The 25,805-nt window shown below is 45.9% G+C and overlaps 1 protein-coding gene across 1 annotated transcript in view; it reads left to right on the top strand.

Moving 5' to 3' along the window:
- SMCHD1 (structural maintenance of chromosomes flexible hinge domain containing 1) overlaps positions 1 to 25,805 on the top strand; it is a 2,274,803-nt gene that overhangs the window by 301,505 nt on the left and 1,947,493 nt on the right. Inside the window, exons 10-11 of the mRNA XM_086965602.1 lie at positions 4,191 to 4,401; positions 19,399 to 19,522. Of these exons, the coding sequence (XP_086821728.1) occupies positions 4,191 to 4,401; positions 19,399 to 19,522 (335 nt within the window). The remainder of the gene's footprint in view (positions 1 to 4,190; positions 4,402 to 19,398; positions 19,523 to 25,805) is intronic.

Raw genomic sequence — 25,805 nt, 5'->3', positions numbered from 1 at the left:
GTATCTGGACTGGAGGTTTTAAAAGGAGCGCATGTGGCCACTCGCCCACGCGTCGCCAAGTTGAGAGATCCCAATAAGATCCCATGTTCTGAACCCCCGTAGTCCACTGACCTCCCCGAGCCACGCCCCTGCCAAAGAGGCGTGTGTTAAGTGAGCTTGTGTGTCCATTTGGTATTTCTGAGGCCCGCCTGTCAGGCTAGGAGTACCGAGCGAGAGACATCGGGCAGGGTGGACAGAAGAGATGCTCCGTACATTAGGGATTGGATCTTGGGTGGGCCAAGCACACTTAGTTCCAACCTATAGGCAGGGTCGGACCAACCTCTGTTGAACCAGTCATGTACACTCAGTAGACAGGTTGCCAAGTAGTAGAGGTATAAATGTGTCATCCCCATGCCCCCGTCGAATGATGGAATCGGACAGGTCTTTTATTTATTTATTTAAAAAAAAAGAATTTGAAAACCTTTATTGACATTTCAACCAAATACAAGTATGGGCATACAACCCCCGGGCCGGCCGCTAAACAGTTAGAGTAGCAGAGAGAAATTTGCAATCACATGCAGCACCTCGGGGAGCAGAATCTCCATGCTAGCGTACTCTTGGTCACTAAGCAGCACAATTAGGAAAACAGGATATAAAAGGTTTTCATTTTATAATATAGGATGGAAGGATCAGGTGCCGAACAATTTCCTAGCAGCGAAAAATGGCAGGCAGAATAGTAAGCATGTCCACAGTAAACAGTAAGCGATCAAATCAGTGGCGCAGAAACAGGAGGTACAGGATATGAAGGAATATTACGGTCAATTCGCGCCTGCAGTCACCTGCCCTAAGACCCAGAGAACACCACGAAAATTGAGGCACAGATGAAAAAGCAGTGATTGATACCAAAGGAAACCCACTGCACTGACCCAGAAAAAGAAAAAGACAAAAAGAGAAGAGAACTGAAAAAAGGCCATAGAAACAAACGAAAAGCAAAAAATCATCCTCCTTAGTCTTTCAGCCGCCACATTGGGTGCGAGTAGGGAGGAGGAGCCCCCATACTAAGGAGCAGCAAGGAATGGTCGGAGATGCCTCTCGAGAGTATGCAGACATCTTGAATTGAGGAGCAATCTGTGGACGGAAGAAAAATGGCATCTATATGTGCCTGCGTGTGGTGTGCGGCAGAGGTGTGTGTGAATTGTTTAGTGTATGGGTGCCAGATTCACCACGCATCGCAAAGGCCAAGAGATTCAGCCCAGCTTGTCAACTGTTTTGCCTACGCCAGCATGGAGGTGGATGGAGGGCCTGTCGTGTCGAGAAGCGGGGTGGAGACTGTGTTAAAGTTGCCCCCAATAACAGTGGTTACCAAAGGGAGGGCAAGCAACAGGGCAGTGGACTGTTTTAAGTTTGTTGCGAGCATCAAGGGGAGTGAGTACAAGGACACCAGGTTATGAGGAGTGCCCCCATGTGTACCACAAACGATTACGAACGTGCCTTGTGGGTCATGAATAACTTGTGTAATCATAAAGGGAAGGGTGTGTTTCAGTAGTACAGCTACAACACGAGAGCCTCGGGCAAAGCCCAAGTGCCAACTCTATCATAGCCGTAACGCGCAAGAAAGGGGCAGTGGTTGGCTAGCAGGTGCGTCTCTTGAAGCAAAAGTATTTCTACATTGAGGCGCTGTGCATAGCGCAGTATAGCTGTTCGTTTGTGGCGGTCTAATAGGCCATTAACATTCCAGGATAAAATATGGAGGTCAGCCTTTGGAGGTGGAGCGTCAATCATGGGGGCTGGAAGTCGCTATTGCAGCCCATCGGAGCCTGGAGAGTCAACAGCAGATGCGGGGCCCGGAGCAAGCATGACTGCGCACTGGTGGGAGGGAACATGTGTATTGAGCCCCCAGAGAGGTGGGTCCAAGTGTCATGTGTATGGTGGTGCAACAAAACCATAGTGAACCATAGTAAACCTCTGGAGCAAACAAGCTCGACCCCCAGCAACAAAGAAAAAAATAACGATCCCAAACCCACCCCCTCCCATTCCCCCCACCCTATACTTCGAGAACAGAAGCATCTGTCGACCCGCCCCCCCCCCCCATTTAACTGAACCAAACTAAAACGCTCAGGTTGGTTGCGTGGAGGACCGCTCCAGAAGAACGCATACGCATGTATTGGCGTTGAACAGTGTGAATGAACAAGTGGACATGCCAACAGTCAGATGCCCTCCCCCGGTGAGGCGCTCTCCCCCCGATAGTGGACATACGTCAGAGTCTGACTACATTATCTTTGAAGGGTGGGGGTGCGAAAGAGATCCGAGTCCACCTGGGCCAATGGTAGGGACAAGCCGACCAAGTTCTCAACAAAGCGGTGCCTATGGCGTGGTGGGAACTCCGATTGGCTGGAAGTGTCATGGGGATCTGGAGCTGCCGCACTTAGGGACCTGGGTGCTGTTGCCTGTAGTTGGCGCCCCTTGCACGACCGCGTGTGGTGCCGGCGTCCCGGCGACCTCCGCCCCCCCCGGACTGTGACTCTGTGTGATCCAGTGACGTATCGTTCTGCTGGCGGAGGGGGTGCTCCTCTGTCAGCCATGTCCAGGCCGCCTTGGGTGATTCAAAGAATTGTGTCTTGTTTTGAAAAATGACCCGAAGGCAGGCTGGGAATTGGAGCTGGTATTGTAGGCCCAGGGCAGGGAGCTTCTTCTTTGCTTCAGTGTATGAGCGCCGGAGGTCTTGGACCTCCCTGGTGTAGTCCGGGAATATCATGATAACTTGGTTCTGAAACTTGAGGGAACAAGCCACCAGGCCGCCCGCAGGATGGCGTCGCGGTCCTTGAAGTTGAGAACCTTTAGGATAATAGGATAATGGGGCGGGGTGTGGTACCGGGTGGAGGTCTGGGCGCCAGGGATCTGTGGGCCCTCTCCACCACAAACCACGTCGACAGGGCACCACCAGGCATCCATGACCTAAACCAGTCTTCAACGAAGGTGGTGGCCTGGCCCGCCTCCACCCCTTCGGGCAACCCCACTAGGCGGAGGTTGTTGCGACGGGCCCGGTTTTCCGTGTCCTCAGCGCGTATGTGGAGCTCCTTGGTGCGAGTGCTGAGATGAGCCACCTGTTCTTTGAGGTGTGTAATGTCGTCCTCGGCCGTGGATATACGGGATTCAGCATCTGTTAGCCACGTGGTGGTGTTGCGAAGATCTTGCTTGAGGAGAGAAACATCTATCTTAATTTCTCCTATCTTCCCCTCCACAGATGCCTGGGAGGCGCTGATAGCCTGGAGGATAGTATCACAGTCGTTGTCTTGAGGGGGTAGGCGGCGCAACCGGGGTCTCCTGCTCGGAGGTGGTGAACCGATCAATTTTGATTTGCGTGGAGGCCGGTGTGGGCTTGGGGCCCCTGTCTCCCCATGGCCAGTGGTAGCTCTTGGTGTCACTGTAGCAGTAGAGAACCCGGAGGAACGGTAGGCCGGCGTGGGCCCACGAGCTTGTACAATGTTAAAGCATTAATTACGAAAGCATTTGCAAACATTTTTATTGCACCATACAGTGACTCTCCTCCCCTTATCAAAGAAATATCGCTTCTCCCTTAATTGCCCCTCTCACTGGGACCAACTGGGTTTTCATAACCATATCGCATATGTATTATTGATTTCTGGAGACAGGCTATTCATTAGTAGGTGCTCTGCTCGTGGCCTCTTTTTTTTCTTCTTTTTTTTCTTTCAAACATCCACCATATTTGTTGTCACTATTGTTTCCCTACCAATCTTGATAATTTTTGTTAATTTTCTCTCACTTTACATGTTGTAAATGTTAATTGTTTCGCCTCGGTTTAACTCCGTTTATAACTGTGTGAAAAGTGCAGTGGTGTCCGAAAGGGCCTTGTACTTACTATACAAAACTAGCAAGCCAGCATAAAAAAAAATTGAATACTTTGCATCATTTTTTTTTACTACTACTTTGTAGCACTAATCAAACCATGCCATTGTTCCAGAGTTCTGAATAGCAAAAAGGTTTATAAAAATGTAATTCTTTGTTGTTGACTTTAAATATGTTAGAGCAAGGGTCTTGTTTATCTTTACACGCGATTTAGTCCTTTTTAGTAGAAAACTTTGCATAAATCTCCAATACATCTAAAATATTTCTGTTAATATGTTTTCTTAGACGAATGAACATGTCACAGCGTTGTCTGTTGCATAATTTATTTTGATTTGCTCCTTTAGATAACCATGTATGAAAAGGGAAAGGTTCCTCGGATTGTCAACCTGAGAGAGATTCAAGACGACATGCAGACATTGTACATACGAACAGCGGCGGACAGCTTTGAGTTTAAGGCGCTGGTTGATGGGGATGGCGTTGTTGAAGGCATCATCCGCTATCATCCTTTTCTTTATTACACTGAAACATACCCTGAGGATCCATGTTTTCCTTCAAGTAAGCTGTTCCCTTTACTAACTATATTTTGTTTGAAAACAGAGTGAGTATATAACAATAATGTACCCTCTATTGTAAAACACCCCTCCATTTCCTTTCAGCCTCTCTGGTATTATTTTCTCACAAATGACTGGCTGGAAGTGTGTGTTCATTCATTCATTCTTGGGCATAACGTGGAATTCAATTCTCCGTTTGGGATTTAATGGAAAGTGGCCGGGCTGAGAAAATACTTTACAAGGGAATCAAGTGGTTCTCTGAAAAGGATAGCCGTGGAAACAGAGCATTTTCGAGAGCAGTGGATGGGAACTGTTGTGTAAAAGAGCTTAAGACTTAAAGAGAGAACATGGGGGAAGCAACAAGGTTCAGAACTGTCACAAAAATGTGCACTTGATAGCACTTTGGCTCAGACCCACGGCTCATAACTAGATCCGATTGGAAAGCTTTCACATGAATGAGTTTGGAAGGTATCCCTAATTAAATGGTATTTAACATGAAAGAAAATAGTGCGTTGCACAGCACATCAAGTAATTACCTTGGTCAAAATCCGATAGCAGTTGAAGGTTATTTTACAGCATTCAAGAAATGTTTAAGCAAATAGTACTTTTTTAAAGCTTATTGGGCCAGTTACATAAAATAAAATATTAGAGCAAAACTAAATACATATTTTAAAAGGGTCTTTAAGGCCTCTTCTCTAAGCACATGTTAAGACAGGTTGAGGCAAATAGTACATTTACACACTGGGTGAGTAATTGTGCTTACAATTGAAAATCATTTAAAAGCAACTTTGCTGCGGTGGAGGTTGCTAGGGGGTTCTCTGAAGAAATTTGGTTAAAACATTTTTTCCCTGTATATCTATATTCTACAAGAATGGGCTAGTCACACTTGCACCCAGCATGACCTAACCGATTGTTAATATCCTATTGCTTAGAAAAGTTTTTTTAATCAAAATAGCTCCAGCATGCAAACAAGTCCCATGAATAGCAATTCACATATATTTGGTTAATATTAGTTCAGCATTGAGGGCATTTAGAAGCATACAGCTAGAATATCATTGGTCAGCACTGAAAAAATAAATGTAAAAAAGGGAATGTTTGTTTTCTCTTTGAAGAGAACATCCAAATATTACTTTTTGCTGCTTGAAAACATCACTTCCCACCTCAAATCAGAAGAAACTTTCAGTATTTTATGTGGTGCTAAGTAGAGCCCCTGTGCAAATTATTTCTTTGCACAGTTAATGTAAACCAGATTTTAAGCCCTTGTGATAATTGATAATAATGTACTCACTAATAAAGCTCACTTAACAATTGGTCTGAACTGCTGATGTTAATAACAAGTATTAATTATTTTTTAACTTATTGATTATGTCACATTGATTAAAGACTGAGTGGTGCCATTGGGTCTGGGACCTGCCACCTTCACATTACAGACTGATGTTGACAATGGATGCATTAATCCACAGATGTTTTCTATCAGAATGTTGTGGTAGCTAACACCTCTCTCTCGCTCTCCCTATCTCTCTCGTCTCGCTACCACACACACTCACAGTCAGTCTCGCACACACAAACACATTGAGTCTTACACACACACGTTCTGTCTTCCGATCGCACACACAAACACACGTTCTGTCTTGCTTAAACACATTCTCTCTCGCGCTCACACTCGGTCTTGTACACACATATTCACACATTCAGTCTTGCACACATATTCTTACATTCAGTCTCACACACTCACTCCCATTCAGTCTCACACATACACCCTCATGTTCATTCTCGCACACACGTACATTCAGTCTCGCACACATACACACACACACACACGTACATTCAGTCTCGCACACACTCTCATTCAGTCTCGTACACATACATATACACACACTCGCAATCAGTCCCGCGTGCGGACACACACATACACACTCGCATTCAGTCTCGCACACACTCACATGGCACAAGCAGTACTGTAACCGAAGGATGACTTGCTGGAGCATCTGAACTCCTATACAGTACTCCTGCAGAAACTATTGTGGTTACTTATATTTAATATTGAGCTCAGATTACATTTAACAGCTCAACTAATCACCTTTGAGTGAGTCATTTCGTGATGGATGCCTAACATAGATATTCACCCGGTCCATGAATCTTGCATCTTGCACAATGAAAAACCTCGTGGTTGCTTGCAGTTGTTTTCCTTTATTCATCACTGAAACATACCTGGCAGGTTGACTCATGTTATGTGCAACTCCTTCAGTCTTTTTATCTGTTTTCCTATTGCTAAGCACATATTTTGAATCATACAAGGAAACTATGAAGTCTAGTATTTCAAATTGCTCTTGGATAAAAAGCATAAAAAGCCAGTACTGGGTAATGTTGCAAACTGCACATATTGCTGTCGTCAAACTTTTCAGGGATGTCCAAGCCAGTCTTATGGACATGCCCTTTGATGACTCTAACCTGTCCTCTAACAAGGCGGATGTAGAGCTGCGGTGCATTAAGGATAGCAGATTCACAGCTTGATCTTTGGGCTTGTCCACTACCCCACGCCAACCACACTCTTCCTTTCACCACTTATGTAACTATAGTAGGGGATTTCAGTCTTGTCCACAATACCAACCATATTCACAGGTCATGCAGGCTTCCCAGACTTTTTGTGGCCGGGGACAAGGTTCTCACTAATCCTGTGGACACCAGGGGTACCATGCAGTTCAGTCCTCCAACCCAACAGCTTTCTCGCCCCCGCAAATGTCTTTATTGTCCCCTGAAAGACACACTGCTATCCGGTTAAAGGCAGGATCTGACACTTTCTACCAGAGTAGCAGGCTGTCACCTCGACCAAATGGACGATCCAGATTGTTTGGCAGGGTTATGCCCTTCCATTCTGAAAAGCCTCACCTCCTATGCCACTGTCTGTGCAGCAGCTGTCTGAGGACCTCCTGTCCTTGTTACATCACAAAGTGCAGGCTCTTTTGTGCCGATGGCAGAAGTAGGTTTTGGTTGCTACATCCGCTACTTTTTGGTGTTGGAAAAGGACAGAGGCCGCCACCCCATTCAAGACCTTTGGCCACTCAATGCCGTTATGAGGAGGGACGTATTCAAAATGGTCAACTTTGCCCAGGTTCTTCCTGCCCTAGACCCTGGGGACTGGATTGTAACAATGAATCTGCAGGACCCTGTCCTTCATAGCCCTGTCTTGTTGTCTTGCAGGGTCACAGATGTTACCTGCAGCTCATGATTGACCAGACACACTTTCATTTCTCTGTGCTCTCATTTTGGCCTCACCAGTGCTCCTTGGGTGTACACGAAAGTGATGGTGGTGGTGGTAGCACTCCTTCGGAGGTTGGGGCTCCCAGTCTATCCCTACCTCGAAGACTAGTTGCTGGAGGTGGCCTCGCCCCAAGAACTCGTCGTCCAGCTCCAGACCAAGGCGAACCTTCTACATTTGTTGAGATTAACTAACAACATACCGAAGTCACACTTGGCTCCTACTCAGATGCTCACTTTCATCAGAGCGGTTCTGGATGTAATTCAGTACCCTACCCTTGGTCATGGAGAGTCCAGAATATTTGGACTATGAATCCGATATTTCAGCCTTTTCCTGGATTTCAGTGAGGCTGACTCTGAAGCTGCTGGGTCTTATGGCCTCCTGTGTCCTACTGGTGAAGCACATCAGTTGGCAAATGCAGGCTCTGGAGTGGGATCTGCACAACACCAGGGGAATCTCTCCGATTGGGTCCAGATTTCGGAGACTGCTAAAGATTTGCAGTGGTGGACCCCTCTTCCTTCCCAACCTAGATTTGACAGTTTGACAAATTCCTCGATTCTGGAATTGGGTCTCCACTTGGGCGAGGTGGAGATCACAGGTCTCTGGTCTCCGGCGGAGTACTGGCTCCACATCAACATATTTGAGCTGAGGGCCATCCGCTTGGTGTTGAAAGCCTGTCCTCCGATCAGGCTGGCTCTTCGGGTGAATCTCCTGTCGCAGAAGCAGGGCCCTGCATCTGAACCTGTGCACTCTCCACCTTCATGCTTGGAGATTGAGTGATAACACCTTGGTGTTTTCTATCTTCCTCCAGAGATTGTTGATGTAATTTTGTCAGCCAGGCGTCCCTCAATGAAATCTGCATTCACCTGCCGTTGGGACATGGTTGTGGCTTGGTGTTCGGCCAAGCATGTTGACCTACTTCATGCCAAATTGTCTGAAGTGTTACTGTTTGTGTTATCTTTGGCCCTACTAGGTTTGCTCTGTGCACTATTAAGAGGTATTTGTCAGTTAGCTTGGCCTTTCTTCAGTTGCCAGATTAGCTCTCCTTATGTAACTCACTTGTGATTAGTTTCTCGAAAGGTTTGCAGCACGTTTCCACGTTCACCTTTCATTATGCCCAAGTGGGATTTGACCTATCTGCCGTGTTTTCCCTTTCAACCCATTCACAGCTGTGCTCTGAGACTTCTGACTCTTAAGACGGTCTTCTTGGTTGCAATTACATCAGCACAGAGGGTGAGTGAACTTCAGGCTCTTAACACTCACTTGCTGTATACCAGTTTGTCTACCTGGACAAACAGGTTCTTCGGACACGTCTTCTTACTTTCGAAGTTTGGAAGTCTGGGTCAATTGTTATGTTATGTTGTCCCGGGTTTTATAAAGCGCACAGCTACTCTACTGAGTGTCCCGGCGCTGGGTGAGTGTGACTGAACTAGACTGGAAAGAAAAGTGTGCAGAGCGCCAAGTGTTATGTTATTGCTGAAACAGCCATGTTTTTAGGGCTTTTCTGAAGGCAAGGAGATCCTGAAGAAGTTTCACAGCAAGTGGTAGATCATTCCATAGTTTTGCCACTCTCAGCTGGAAGGAGCGACCATCAATTCGAGAAAATTTCACCACCGGAATACAGACTAGCGCCAATGTTCCGGAGCGAAGAGAGCGTTGTGGATGATAAAATTGAACTCTCTTCTTCAAGTAAGAGGCACCACACCCATGTAAGGCCTTGAAAGCCAGCACCAAGGCCTTAAACTGTATCCGCTTACGAATCGGGAGCCAGTGGAGAGAATTCAAGTGAGCAGACATCCGGGTCCTGGGGCCAAGAGATAGAATGGCCCTGGCCGCAGCATTTTGCACAACTTGAAGACTGGTAAGCAGATACTCTGGAAGACCCAGATAAAGAATGGTTACGTAGTCCAGCCTAGAACCAATCAAGGCCTGGACCACAATTTTCCTGTGAGGGATCGAAAGTAATGGAAGAAATTGTTTAAGCATTTTCAAAAAGCCAAAGCACTGACTGGCCACAGTCTGAACCTGTGGCTTCATACTCAGAGAGTTATCCAGTTTAACACCAAGGTTTTTTACGGACGACACCTGGTTGGCGGTAGGGTGCATGTCCTGAGGCCACCAGTTCTGCCAAAAGTTGTTAGATGGGCAACCAAAGAAGATGATCTCCGACTTATCGGAATTACATTTAAGTTTATTTAACTGGAGCCAGAGAACACCACTGACAGGCAGGCTTTAATTGCTTCCCCCTTAAACGCTGAGTCCTTGTTGCATGTAAAAAGGAGTTGGGTGTCGTCCGCATACGACACTATTTTAACTCCATGTGACTCAACTAAACTAGCCAATTGGGACATGTACAGATTGAATAAAGTTGGACTAAGCACCGAGCCTTGAGGTACACCCACCTCCAGGGGGGGGATTAAGGCGGGAAAAGGGGGAGCACAAACAGTTTGTTGACACCCTGATAAAAAAAAGAGGCAAACCATTTGAGAACCGTCCCTCTAAAACCAACCTCCTGGAGTCTCTTCAGGAGACGGCTGTGAGGGACGGTATCAAAGGCTGCTGAAAGATCTAACCGCATCAGCATAGCCTTGCTGCCTTTAATCCAAGACGTCCTTAATGGATTCTGACGTTTCCTGAAGTGCCGTTTTGGTGATAAAGTTAGGGCAAAACCCAGATTGGCTTAGATGCAAAATGTTGATAGTCTCAAGAAAAGCAGAGGTGACCGAGTGAACATATTTTCCAGTACTTTGGAAAAAAAAGGCAAAAGGGATATGGGCCTATAATTAACGGGAAGCTCTGGATCCATATTTGGCTTTTTCAAAAGGGGAAGAATGTGTGCTTTTTTCCACTTGTCGGGGACCATCCTCTGCTGCAGGGAGGTATTCAGAATCTGATTCACAAAGTGAATAATGGAGGGAGCTATTGCTGCCAAAGTAGACGCAGGGCAAGGGTCAGACCGAGCACCTGATTTCAGGTTCTTCAGGATGCCTAATGAGGTTGCCAATGATAAAGGGGAAACGCCATGAAGAGTGGGCAGCACCCCTGAAGGTCAAGGTGGAAGGGGACCTTATCCCGAATGTTAGCCCCATGGGAGCTAGGGAAAGTGTCCTGAATCTTTCTGATTTTGTCAGCAAAGAATAGGGCCATCTGATCCACCCATAGTGCTGAGGGGAAAAAGGTCCTAGTCACAGCATTAGGGGAAGCAAATTCCTTAACTATTTTAAAAATCTCTTTATTTGTATTCCCGGCAGCTTCTATTCTTGATAAGAAAAAGCATTTTTTCTCTTTGAGGATAAGTTTGTGATGCAGTTTAAGTGCTTGTTTATACGCAGTTTTCCTGCTCTCAAAGCAATGGTGTGTATAAGCGCAAAAAAAAGTGTTCAAGTTGTGGGATGCGACCTCCCGGGCACAAAACCTGACTGGTCAGGATGCTGTAATAAGCGGCAGAAGGGGGAGCAACCGAAAAACTCTAAGCTTGAGAAGCATCTTATTATCCATATCATGGATAAGGGTCTATATGACGTGCAGCGCTGGGGGATTTTTTCTGGCTTAAGACTTGTTACAGTTAAGGCCTCACGCAGTGAAGGGGCAGGGTGCAACAAGGAACTCTTCAAACATAGCAATGAAGGGTGAGGCTAGAAGCTGTGCATATTCTTTATAGAAGGCTGTGATCAGGCCATCTAAGCTGGGGGCCTTGTTATGTGGCTGCGCATTGATGATCTGGTGATCTCCTCCGGTGTGAACTGTTCGTCTAGGTATCACCTGTGGCCATCCTCACATCACAATAGCTGTACTGAGTTGAAATAAGGAGTGAAATCTGTGGGGGTCTCAGTTTGTGTGGCGGAATAGAGAAAGGAGTCAGTCAACTTCTGAACCGTTGCTGCACCTACATGCTCATGGTGCTGGTCATCGTGCAATTCAAATATATTATTGGTGTCCCATGGCTTGCGCAACCTATTAGCTAGAATCTTGCTAGTACAGTCCCCCTCCCCATATCTCCTGGCGTGAGCCTCTTTCCCCAGGAAGTGTATTTCCTCTGTGCAGCTTTCTCATATTCTGCTAGCTAACCCCGGATATCCGCCAAAATGAACTGCGAGCAATGTTCGAAGTACTGGTGCTTCATCGCATGCATCTCCCCCTCAAGACGCACCAGCTCCCTGTGCAGCGCCCTCAGTACTGCCACTTGCTTAGTTCTGCAGACCCCCTGCACGCTTAGTTAAACGGACCCGCACTACAACTTTGAAGGCATCCCATAAAGTGCAGCGAGAAGACAGTGTTTGTTCTCCAAATAGTCCAAAGTGGCACATCTGATCTCCTCCCGAAACACCTGATCTCGCAGGGCCCCCAAGAGGAAGTCATCACCTCCAGCAGGAGAGAAGTGTAATCGGACAGCATCCATTGCAAGCCAAACTGTATGCTTCACCAAGTGTTATGTGTTGATGTAATTCAAGTGTCCTACGAGCTATCAGCATGTCGAGCGTGCGATGAGGAGGTGAAGCTGAGCAGCCGCATTTGGATGTGGATGTGGATGCCGGAACTCAGGGGAACGATCTGTTTCTAGGTCCAAGACCATGTTAAAATCTCCTCCCCTTTTTCGGCCAGCCTTCACATCTCGGCAAAGAAGCTGGGGTCGTCCACGTATGGACCATACATCGGCATCAACTGCAGTGGGAAACCCTGGAAAGTACATATTGGCCCAATGGGTCACAGAGGACCCTGTGGGTGCGCCAAGAAAGCCCCTTACGGAGTAATATAGCAACGCCTGAGCGTAGCTCGAGTAGTATGCTACATGACAGTCTCCCAAACCTTCGTACGTGCAGATGCGATAGTGTTTTCAGTAAGAAGTAGCTCTTGTAGCAGGCGTATGTCTATCTGGTGACGCTGCAGGTGGGCCAGTCCATGTTGCACCTTGTGTCTTTTATTGAGGTTGCGTACATTCTAGGTTAAGCAGTTATGCAAGTGCATGTGAGTGAGTGGGAGAAAAATAGATCGCCTGTCGTGCACGGGGAGGGCATCTGACCTGTGTGTGTACAATAAAATGCTAAGTAGTCATTGAACAGCAAGAGTGCCCCTGTAGTCCACCCACTGTCTACCTTGGCTCCAAAAGCTAGCCAAACCAACCTCATCTCAAAAATCTAAACTCAAAAGAACAGCAGCCCACCCCCCACCCACTTCAACAATCCCCACCCCCAATCAGGCCAAATTGTAAATCCCCTCCTCCATCATGCAACCCCAGAACAAGAATCTGTGAGCACAAGGGAATCCTCCCATGAGGGCGAGCTAGAAGACCAACTCTACCCCAGCCGAAACGCATATGGGTGGCCAGGGTGAGCAGCATTTTAAAGGTCAGGAACCTGCCAGTGGGGGCGCGGGGGGAGGGGGAAGCGGGTAGACACCCATCCAACGCACCATTCACCGATTCTACAGTGTCCACAGTTGGAGTTTAGTGTTATGTCATTCATCTGTGGGGTAGATGGCATGGGGGAGCAGCCCCCTGTAGCGGTGGGCGCCATGTCAATAGACCCTTCTGGAGGACTTCATGGTACCTAAACGTTGTCGCTAAGCTGGCTTGCTCAGAGCCCCAGGCCACAGCGGTCAGGTGAGGGGAAATAGCCTTTTCTATGCATGCTTTACATCGCATGCCATTACATTGCAAGTCGTTACAACGACTTGTGATAGTGGGCAGAAGGTGTTGGATTTACAATCCAACACCATCCATGCTGTTCCACAAACTGGAGTAGGAATAGTAAATTATACTATCCTTAAGTCCAGCGCGCCCCCTACAGCAAGTCGTTGTAGTGACTTGCGATGCAATGGTCCTAAATGTAACAACACGGTCATTGTAACGACCGCGTTGTAATGGCATGCGATGTATCACATGCAATGTAACATTGCATATTCGCAGGTGAGCACCAGACAGCGGGTTCATTTTAACAAATTTGGCAGCTGCTTTCGGGTCTGTGAAAAAGTGAGTCTTCCCTGCGTGTAGTATTCGCAGCTTGTCTGGGTAGACCAGAGAATATTTTGAATCAGTTTCTGGAGTGAGCGTTTAATTTGATTTGATTTGATTTATCTATTTGTAGAGCGCGCGAATGCCCAGGGGCGTCTTGGCGCTGTGAGATACCGTTGGCTCTTGGATATTTTGATTAAGGCTATGCGGAGAAAAGCCACTTTTTAACTTCCTCTCTGAAGGATTTCAAAGATGGGCTGCTTTTTATGTTTAGCGGCAATTGGTTCCAGATTCTTGCTGTGTGTACCGTGAAACTTCTTACGCCCCAGTTCGCTCTCTTAAATCTTGGGACCCTGATTATTTTCATTTGGCTGGATCTAAGAGGTCTGTTCGGCTCATATAGTTTTAAATGGGTTTGTAGAAATTGTGATCCAGTTCCATTAATTGCTTTATATGCTAGGCATAGTGACTTGAATTGTATCCTTTTTACAATTGGCAGCCAGTGGAGGTTTTTTAGTTTGTGGCTGATTGTCTCAAATTTTGGTATCCCTAGTATCAGCCTGGCTGCTGCATTCTGCAGACGTTGGAGTTTGAGTAGGATTTTCTTTCTGGCTCCGGCGTATAGGCTGTTCCCGTAATCCAATCTGGACAGGGCTAATGCTGTCACCACTGTCTTGCGTGAGTCATGTGGTAAGTAAGGTAGGATTTTCTTGATCATTTTTAGTATGTACCAAAGTGATGATGCCAGCTTACTGGCTTGGTCATCAAAAGAAAGATTGGAGTCTAGAGTGATTCCCAGGTTTTTCACCTTTTCTGATGGTTCGGGACATCCTCCCAGTTCTTTTGGCCACCATGAATGGGACCATATTTTTGTGTCTCCTCCTAGTATCATGACCTCACTTTTGTCCCCGTTTAGTTTTAGGCAGTTTGTTCTCATCCATTGGCTGATTTGTACCATGCAGATTTGAAATTTTTCTGCTGTGTTCTCTACGTCTTTATTTATTGATACCACGATTTGTGTATCGTCGGCGTAGGATATTGGGGTGAAACCGCAGTTTCTTATTATTTGTGCAAGGGGGTTACGTACAGATTAAAAAGAGTGTGGCTTATCGATGAGCCCTGCGGCACTCCACATGGTAGGTTGAATTGGTTGGATTTTGCCTCTCCTGATTCTACTGAGAAGGTTCTGTTCTCTAAATAGGAAGAAATGAGGGCACAAGCTGAGTCATTTATTTGTGCTGTTTTCAGGCGTGATATGAGGATCTCATGGTTGACTGTATCGAAGGCCGCAGATAAGTCGAGTAGTATCAAGGCGGCCTTCGATCCGTTGTCCAGTACTTGCCTGAGTTCCTCCACTGATGAGATAAGGGCAGTCTCTGTTCCATGTCCTTCACGGAAGCCAAACTGTGAATGATCCAGCCAATTGCCGTCCAACTGTGGAATTTGACTAAAAAGCTCCCTTTTCCTCTGGTGTCCCATCATGCACCCTATCCATCCTAACGTCGACCAGGCAAACAGACTCTCCTAATTTCAAGCACAAACCCCGTTGTACCCCCTCTTGCCTGCTCTCTTTTTCGTAAAGCTGACCCATGCCAAGAATAATGTCCAGCCATCATGTAACCTACGGGTTTCCTTCCCGTTCGACATTTTCCCTTTGACAAAAACAAAGTCAGTCAGATGGCCGACTCGGAAAACCCCCTTCCCTGACTCTGTCACCGAACGAGCAGCTCTCGCTCGTCAATGATTTCCTAGTTTGCGAGGACAGCCACGGGTTGGGTTAACAACCAAGGGAAAACATAATCAAGCACACAAGACTACCACGAAGAAGAATAGTTTACTACAGCCCATTCTCCTTCTTCCCCGCTGCACACACATACCATTGTGAAACATCACCACCTTTGTGTACGAAGTAAAGAACGCACAATGCCTCGTCCCCTTTGCCTTTCCGACAGCAATGACCCTGTAACAATGCCTCGATTCTCTGTCCTCAGATACCAGCAACTCTGTTACTTGCCACCACAATCACCACGATGCAATATGTTTGTTTATATGCTATTCAGGTTATTCTTCAAACGAGAACAAGTATGCTATGTCTTTGATTGAATCAAGTCTGAGGGAAACTCCTTCTTTTCGATTGTACTTGTATTGTATAAAAATGCTGATCTGTTTCAAGTAAAGTAGACTACTCCTGAACCCGCTTGGTGAAGGAGCTCTCCCTTAACTCGAGTTCTGGAATAAAACCCTTTCAACTCGAAGACCACGGACTCTGCTCCTCATTTTATGCATTACCATTTTCTTGGGTAATTATAGAAATTCCGACACGGCTTAAATAACTAGCCTTTTTATTTACCACACAACAGGTATCTGGATAGTTGTTTATTTAATAGTTTCTCTAAAATTTTGGCACCAAAAGGGATTCTGGCTATTGGTCTATAGTTGTTCGGGCTTTCACAGTCTAAATTAGTTTTTTTTAGAAGTGGCCTGATTGATATCTTTTTCCAATCATCGGGAAAAATGTTGGTATTGATAATATTGGAAAATAATTTTTCCAATATTATGCTCAGCTGTTCGGAGCAGATGTGCATTATTTTTGATGGACAAGGGTCCATTGGGCTACCTGAGTTAATGGTGTGGATCTCTTTTTGGATCTGTTCTGCTGTCGGGGGAGTGAAGAGGAACAATGTAGTTTGATCTGGGTATTTATTCACTAGGGTTGTTGTCTGTAATTTATCCCTTTCAGCTGTTTCTGTGCTCTGGTTTTTAAAGGAATCATAAACTGAAACTTTGCTAACAAACAATTCACCTAGCACATTACAGAAGTCTGATGATAGTTCTTCTGGATTGTTGTTCTCAAATTTTGATAGTTTTTTGACGGTGTCAAAAAGGTTTTGCTGGAATTTTTAGATTCGTTGATTTTATGGATGAAATATTTACTTTTTTTCTGTTATTATTAGTTTTTTATAACATGCTAAGGTAGCTTTGTATTCTTGTTTGAGGTGAGTATCATAGTTCGTTCTCCACTTTTTTTCCGCTCTTCTACACGTCTGTTTCTGGGTTTTTAGTGCTTCCGAGAACCATGGTTGTGAGGGGGTTTTTCTTTTCAGAGTGGCTTTCTTTCGTGGGACTGTTAGTGTAACTGCATTCTCCAACCACTCGTTGAATTGTTTGCAGGCTGTATTACTATTTTCGTGAAGTACAGGGTATGATGATTGGAGTGTTTCAATGAATGCCTGGTTATCCATTTTAGACCATTCAAGGTAAGTTGTTTGTTTAATATGTTTCATAGGTCTCCCGGTGTCCTCTTTAATTTCTAAAGAATAACTGATTAGTTTGTGGTCTGACCACGGAATAGGGATAGTATCTATTCTTGTTATATTCTCACATGAAGTGAAAATGCCGTCCAATGTGTGGCCAGCATCATGGGTATCCATGTGCACTTTTTGTTTTAGATCAAAATTTGACATTGCGTCAATGAATGGGGTTACTTTCGGGTCGGAGATTTTTTCTAAGTGTTACCGGCAGGAATTCTCGTCCAGCTCACTGCACAGCAACAGTGAAGTCCGGCAAGACTACGATCTCCTTTCCCTAGTACTGTAAGGTCTTGTGTTCCCTTGCCAGGTGGAAGGCCATGCCCTGTTCTGTGCGAATCATCAGTCTGGTGTAAAGACAGCAGGAGTATACCCACTAACCGGGTTGAGATTTGGGTAAGTTAGAGTGCATAAACAACAGTATCTCAACTGGTATTATTTGTATGACTAGTGAATAAGCATGCACAAGACATTGCAGGTGAAGAACCTGCAATGTCTTGTGCATGCTTATTTCCTAGTCTTACAAATAATACCAGTTGAGATACTGTTGTTTTCTGGGCTGAGCATACTGTTTTGTAATATCGATTTGTAATTTAAAACTATCAACTATGTCTCTGAATGCCACTCTTGAATTTATTTCCCAATGTGCTTCCTTCTCACACCTAATTTCCATGTCATATATAACATCCAACAGATTGGATTGTATTACATGTTTTTATTTGCCATGTTTTCATGTTCTTTATCGTGTTCCATGATTATTAAATATTGTCACTTATACATTGTTGTAATGTCTTATAATCTTGTGATACTCTTGGGTCCCTTTTTTCCAATTGTTAATTTAGTGGGTACTTATCACTGATGGATGGGACTGCACTGCAAAGTTAGTGAGCAGAGTTCCTTGTGGTCCTAAAACTTATAGGAGGTTTCCTGCACTGCATTCATCAATTCCATCTGAAAAGCAGGAGGTACAGAAAAAGAAGAGATACAAAGATCACTGGCCCCATTGAGCTGGCATCCTGGAATTCTCAATTGCAACATTTTGTTGGGAGATTACTTGGCAGAGGCGGTGCAACACTCCCACCCCCATCTAAACTACCTGTGTCCGAATCGGAAAGTTTGGATATCATACTCCTACTTTTGGAAGCAATACCGTTTGTGCTCCTTCAGAAAGGGGATTGGGATAGCACTTCCCAAGCGAAAGATTGAGGGACTCCCTGTTTAGTAGCTCTATACTCAAAACCAGTTACTTTTGCTACAGAAATTCCTGACCTTGGCTCTGAGGCTGGCAGTTGTCCAGAACATTGATAGTTGAATATACCACTTCTTTATGGTGAAAAACCGACATTAACATTAGAGGACCATGCCATTCAACCTCAAACTCCTAGGTTTTGACATAGAAGCTAGCCCTGCTGGCTGTCTTTATGCAATCAAACAGCTGCATGAGACAATACATTGATATCCTGGTGGCTCCAGAGGCTTCTTAAAATACAGCTCTCCTGCATAGAGTTTTGCCTCCACCAAGTTCCTCTTGCTAGCTCCTCTACCAAGTCTGCTGGAACAGTAGTACATGCTTCTGGCCAAGTCATTCTTTCCTTCCATCCCTGATAACCACAAGGAAATGGCCCTCTCACTCTGTATCCCTTTTGCTTCCCCAACCATAACATGCCATCACCACCAACTCCTAAGATTATGGCGAAGAAAGTAGGCTAGCAGTGCTTTTTAGCACAGTTTGATTCCTCCTTTCACTTACATCAGTTGAAACCATAGGCATTGAAAGCCTTTCTTGAAGTAGCGAAATCAGAGTAGATTTGATGCACAATTACAATACCTTTTTCATGAAGAAGGAAAAACATACCTCCTTCCTTTCACAATGTGAGCTGTCAGTTGGCTTGTTTTAATTGATTTACAGCGTGACATGTCCCTGCTAATCTCCCACAGTACTAGATAGATTGCACCGGAACAGATGTCTTCACTGCCTTCCCATGCAGGTCATTTTACCAGGATGTCTCCTACCCCCAACCCCATTTCAAAGCCTGAGTCAGCCAACCTTGGATGTATTTGCCAATCCACTCAACATGGGATACAAATAATTTGCCCCCAGGTTGGGCAGGTAGCCTGGATCCCTAGGGAACAGTTTGTTCCTTGTCTGGGGCAGTAGGCTTTTCTATTTCATTTCTCTGATTTTGATGCCCTTGTCAATTCTTGGATCTGTAGTAGATCAGCGACAGCCTGCCTAGGATGTTAAGTCATCATAGTAGATCCTGTTTTGCCTCCCCAATCTTGGTTTTCAAACCAGCTGCAGCTTCTTCATATCTGTCATACCCCTCTGTGCTAGGGAATGCTTTAAACCTATGACTACAATGGTAGCCACATTTCAAATGTACTGTTGCAGCAGAAAGATTCCACTGCATAGATGATCTGGTAAGTCACTTTGAATGACCATCCATGGTAAAGAAAATAACAAAGCATTTATTTCTCTTCTAGAACAAAAAGATGATGATGAGGAAGATGATGACTGCTACATAGTAGAAAAAGAAGCTCGAGGGAAAAGGCCCATATTTGAATGTTTTTGGAATGGAAGATTGATACCGTACACATCAGTTAATGAGTAAGAAACTTACATATATGAAATGTAACCTTATAGTATACTGAGCTGTTATCTTTCCTTTCCAAGTTATTCTCTGCTGCTAGACTGTGGCATGGATTTTCTGATGGAAACTTCTACCTGTAGATTTCTCACCTGTGGTATAATTCCCAGGCAACAGACTGGATCCAGAAACTTCAAAGCTGTCACATACCTGGTAGGTGAGGCTGGCTTCGCCTTGACATTGGAAATAGCATCCGGTGACATAACCAAGGGGATGGACTCCACACATTGCTCGTCTTACCGTCCTATTTCCCTCATCAATTTCGATTCTAAAATCCTTGCTAAAACGCTGTCCACACACCTTTCCTTGCTCATGTATCAAATTTTGTCCCCAGTACAGTCCGGTTTTATACCTCATAGCTCCACTCCACTCCACTCCACTCCATCTTCGCACGGTATTCTCGGTTATCAAACGCATCAAACCCACTTTGCCTGCAGCAGTTGCAATATTAGACGCTGAAAAGGCCTTCGATTCTCTTGAGTGGCCCTTCCTTATGGCGTCCTTGCGTAAACTTGGCCTACCTTTAAATTTTTTCACCCCTATTGCCCTGCTGTATTCTTCTCCTACTTCCCGCCTCCGGGTTAATGGCTCCTTGTCCTCTCCCATCTCCATTACTCACGCACGCGTCAGGGGTGTCCCTTGTCCCCGCTCTTATTTATCATAGCGATGGACCCCCTAGTCCACCACCTTCAAGAAAAGCACTTGTTTTGCGGCTTGCAATTCCCTGCTGGACTGCTCTTAATGTCTCTGTATGCAGAAAATGTTTTGCTTTTCATCCGCCATCCCCACACTAATTTGCAGCCCTTAATCAATGAGATTGAACGGTTGGTTCCATGCCCGGTCTCAAGATTAACTGGGGGAAATCATTAATATTTCCCATTACAAATGCGGCGGCGGAATCTTCATAGAGACAAAGGCCAGGTTATGCAGCTCAACTACTTGCCGGCTGTAGAACACCTCACTACAGAAGTGGAGCGATGGATACAACTACCTCTATCCATGGCTGGCCGTATGGCACTTACAAAGATGAAGGTATTGCCCCTTTTTCTCAATTTTTTTCGCACCATGCCCATTCGTCTCACTAATGTCTTTTTTGCCCGGTTGCGCGGCCTTCTCATTCGGCTGATATGGGGTGGTCGTAGACCCAGGGTCGCATGGGACACTCTTAGGCTTCCGTATGCTCGTGGGGGGGTTGCGGTTCCGGACCCTTAACTATATTTCCTGGAGGTTTAGGCCCAATTTGCACACCACTAGTTCCACCCAGATGCCCGGATACCCTACGCCAAAATAGACAAGGAACTAGCCGCTCCGACTCCTCTTGCGTGCCTGCTCCCGAGGGGAATCCCCCTAGATTCACAAAACATGCAGCCTCTGGCTACTACGTGCTGGGCTTGGCGTGAACTAAATCTGTCATTTGGATCTGGCCCTTTTTACTCACCCGTCCTCCCACTGGCTCACAATCCGTTTCTACCGCTCACCACCAACAGGGGGTGTTCTGGCCACTCTCTCTAAACTAGGGTTGCATACCTTTAAATCCATGATCCTACATGGCCGGGCATGTACATTATCTGACCAGACCCTGCTCCCTGGGCTGACTGGTGTGGACTCCCTAAACGTGGCCCAGCTTCAAGGGACGCTTCGAGACACTTTCTCCGCCTTCCCTTCCCCGTATGAGGACTCCCATTCCACCCCCCCCCCCCCCCCCCTCCCCCGCTTACCTTACTCATTGCGGACAACACTGGGTTGCACCTGGTCATAAAACTGTATAAGGCATACTTGAAACTCCGGGTGGGACGGGACGGGAGGACTTGACCGAGGTGGGAGGACAATCTTGGGCATCCGCTGACTGACAAGGAGTGGACCCCACTAAATAAACCCACAAATTGCCCCAAGTGTAATGTCTAAGATGCCGCTTTTGCACATATGTCCTGAGCCTGTCCTCCTATTTTGGCTTATCGGCAGGAAGTCTTTGCAACACTGGCGCAAATAATAGACACTTCCCTTGTACCTTCCCCTAAAATGGGTCTGTTGGGACTGGTTAATCCCATTAAACTTTGTTATAGGCGTTTTACAGCGATAGCGTTACTTTTGGCCAAACGTGAGATTGCTGCCCTATGAGGGGGGGGGGGGCTGGGGTCAAGGGCTCAACCAACGAAATCTGCCTGGCTTCGAAGCCTGGTTTATTGTAGCGTTCAATCTGAAATATACGCTACACTTCAGCCCACAACCTCCAGAGCCCGGGACATCTGGTGCGTTTACCGCACGCACTTGCAGCGAACACTCCTTGCTTCACAGGCTGCTACTACTCCAACTGCCTCTCATGCTATTGGGTGAACCTTAGACAAGCTGCCTATGTCATTATCCAGGTCCTGTATCCCCCTGCACGTTTCCACTCCCAGGAACGATGTACCACAGCCACCTGGTGTGTCGTATTTTGTCACAGTCCGGTGTAACTCACACTTTAAATACCGGAACTCACTTAGTCTCTTTTCTTCCTCTGTATATATTGTGGTAATTGTTTTATGTGATTTATACTTTTTGTAATTTGCAAATGTACTTCAGTTGTTTTGTTAACATTTTTGTATTCCCATTGTTTTGTTATGTGTATTGGATATTTTTTATTGTATATTTTGTATTTGGATGTCGTTTATGTTTTTGATATGTTTGTACCATGTGCTTATGTTTTCAATAAAAAAAATGACATCACCAAAGACATATAACACCCACCCCTGTGCAACAATGTCGATTTCCCCTTTTTTGTCGCTTTTGACATGGATCTGGAGCTCATTATTTCAGGGAATGGTGGGTTTCTCACAAAAGAATTTTCATACAAGTGTATTGCAATGTCCACCTGTCCCCCAAGAGGTTTGGGGTTCAAACCCTGTAGGCATTGTGAGGGACAGATGTCTGTAACTGAGCCTCACTCCATCTGTCCCTGACCTCTGTTCGGACCATGAATCCTGATTCTGTGACTCCTGCCAGAGAACGCACAAGAAAAACACACATGGTGATGGACGGAATGTTGCACATCGGCAAAACATTCACCCCCAGTAACAGATCTGGGTTTAATCCATCGTTAGTTTGCTCACCACGCCACCCCAGTTCGGACACGGCCATATCCAAATCAGTCTTGACCCTGTGCTTCATCGGAACAGTCCTGCCCGAATTGCCAAGCCATGTCTTTCCTGGACCGGGATCAAGCATCCTAGGACCGGTTTCTGGCTATCAGCCGTCATCAGCCAGGATAGCTTGACTCCAGTAGCGTAGTGAGCACGGGACCCACGTCTGGTCATACCCTTCCCACATAGAGCAAACAGCAAAACACCCAAGGTGATGGACGGACTATTGCACATTAGCAAAACATTCACCGCCAGTCACAGATCTGGGTTTAATCCATTGTTATTTTGCTCACCACGCCACCCCAGTTCAGACATGGCCATATGCAAAGCAGTTTTGACGCTGTGCCTCATGGGAACAGTCCAGTAAGTCACAATGGGATAACCCAGTATCCCTCAGAACCTGGGCAATATTATGAATTATCAAAACAATGGTTCTGTCGGTATGTCTTAATACTTCAAACTATTCTGAATATTCAGCAATTCATTCATTTTCAAACGAGTGAATCAAAACAAGCAAAATTGCTAGTCCAAACCATATAGGGTATATCAAAGTACTTTTATAAACGATTTCATTTATAAAGACCCAAAATTCAATTTGTACACCGCTGTAAACATTCCATGTCGGCGCATCATATGTAAAGAAGGTGATGTTTAGTGCTCAGTGTTATTCTTGCAAGTGGGAAATACACAATGGTGACTTTGAAAACGGTGGAGGAAAGGAAAGGGAATTTGGCGAGTGATACAATATTTTACAGTAAGTTCTGCGGACCACCTCAGTTGGTTTTGTCACAGAGTACTTTTTAACGGGTCCAAAGGATTACACTGTTGACGTGTCAACCCTAGGAAAGCCCTTTTAACGGGTCAATACGTGTCTTCATCAGGAGTGGGAGGGGGGGCGGGCAAACAGCCTGTTGAATAAATAAAAAATATATCCGGCAAGGATTCGCGTGAGTTTAAAACTTGCCAGAGCTTATAAGTTGGTATTCGGGTAGTAATGACTCCCCTCCGGTGCACCCAGGTCGGGCTTATGGAGAGTCACTGGTCTATCTGTGTCTGGCTAGGAGTCTGGCTCCCTTGGAAATTGATTCTGGGGAAAAACGGGCGCAGCAATTATTGACCCATTCTTCAATCAGCGTGATTCCAGGTTTTGAAAGGGTGAGGCTGTGGACTCCCCTGATTTCACAAAAAGGCTCACTCAATCTTGTTATGCGGGGAGGTTCCCTTATTGCAGTCCATATGGTAGGCAAAGGATCAGGCAATGTCAATTGGACGCGGTCTAAAGAAGGGGGAAGGAGGACACCCATTAGTGTGATCCGTCCTTTCAAACTTTTCAAAGAGGCAGGAGTTGGAAAAACGAAACCCGTGCAATCCGCTCACCTTTTGGACGTATGTAACTGAATACCGGGGGCACATGAGCACCGTGATTCTTTTCCGCTTGGTCTGTGCTCACTATGATTCCAATTGTCGCTGCTGCCTTGGGCTGGTATAAACTAGTTGAACGAGCACGAGGACACCCCATCAGAAAAAGACGCGCGGCCTGGTTGCTAGGCAACCACCTTCACGCACCGATTGACGCCAGCCGATCAGTATCCATGCCGGCAATGTTTCTTGCATTAGTCCGATATCACAGACATTTCGAGTCGGTGGGATTAATGTGAATAAAATCGCCTGTGCTTGCATTAAAGGCACAAACGGCCAGTCTGATAAATGACTACGGAAGGCGAAGCAGTGTGTGTCACGCCATGTTAAGATAAGAGTATGTATGTCATATACACATTACCGTTTTGAATTTTCAACCAGGCAGAGAATAGTGAAATTACGGCCTTTTTAAATTCACCTTCATGTATTATATACTGTTTGGAGTGGGATATTGTACTTGCCGTCTGTGACTCATGTATTATTTAAGATATACTGGCGGTTGCTTTTGAATACGTATAGTATGAGGAATTTACAATTGGGATACATGATGAGTAGTAATGTACTCATGCAAATGCCAATGTCACGATATGCACTGCCCCCCTGTAATTTAATACACTGCTTGGCCTTCCGTAGTCATTTATCAGACTGGCCGTTAGTGCCTTCAATGCAAGCACAGGCGATTTTATTCACATGAATCCCACACGACTCAAAATGCTGGCATGCATACTGATAGGCTGGCGTCAATCGTTGCGTGAAGGTGGTTGCTGCGCGTCTTTTTCTGACGGGGTGTCCTCGCGCTTGTTCAACCAGTACATTAAAACCATGAAGGAATGAATGATGTCAAAATTATGTACTGGGGCAAAGGGAGGGAAATACTCCTAGGACGGAGGAAGGAAAGAGTCTGCACTCTGGGGAAAGGGGATTGTGGCAGGCAGAGCTACTTTTAGATAAGCGGTAAGGAGCACATGCGAACATCCCATGGTAAAGGAGCAGCATCTGGAGAGGAAAGTTGAAACTGTACCCTATGAGGGGATTGTGCCCAAAGCGGCAACAGAGAAGGGGCAGTTCCCTGAGAGGGAGTAGCACCCTGGTGGAAGACTGACCAGTGCAGTGAGAGAGGTTTCACAGAGCGAGATAGCGGCATTACCAACCCTGTGATAGTTGCCGCAGCCCAATTCAAGGATCCTGGAGGTCCTGTCCCTAGTATTAGTAGACTTAGACCCCAGCAGAAAGGAAGGGAAAAGGTAAAGGTGGGAAAGGAAGGAAATTCTTAGCAAAAGAACCAGGAAGCCAGAGGCATTCTACCCCAGTAAGGTAGAACCCCAAAGTTGACACTGGCAAAGCCTCTCCTGACCCCAAGAAGTCATGAAGAGTCAGGCAGCTGTTCAGAACCAGGGTGTCATCCCTGGACCGATAGAAGGAAGAGTGAAGGAATGATGTCTGCCACATAAGGTGGTAGCCCCCCAATCTGGCCAGCTTGGGAGGCACCAAGAACCACAGTTGCCCACAGTTGCCCCTAAGGTGGCCCATCCACCTGTCAGTGGCAGCATGCGGTTTTAGACACTGACAGCTGTCAGTAGCCTCTGTTCAGTGCTGGCCTTCATGGCAGCACTGTACTTGGCATGGGAGGCAGACCCCTTGTCAAAAAGGTAAATTATGACCCATAATCCTTTTGGTCATGGTGGGGTTGCTCAAGTGTTCGGGT

This window comes from Lissotriton vulgaris, chromosome 4_1, assembly GCF_964263255.1.
Source record: "Lissotriton vulgaris chromosome 4_1, aLisVul1.2, whole genome shotgun sequence".
NCBI classification, from domain to species: domain Eukaryota; kingdom Metazoa; phylum Chordata; class Amphibia; order Caudata; family Salamandridae; genus Lissotriton; species Lissotriton vulgaris.
The sequence above is the reverse complement of the archived record's forward strand: the minus strand, read 5'-3'. Positions and strand labels throughout refer to the sequence as shown.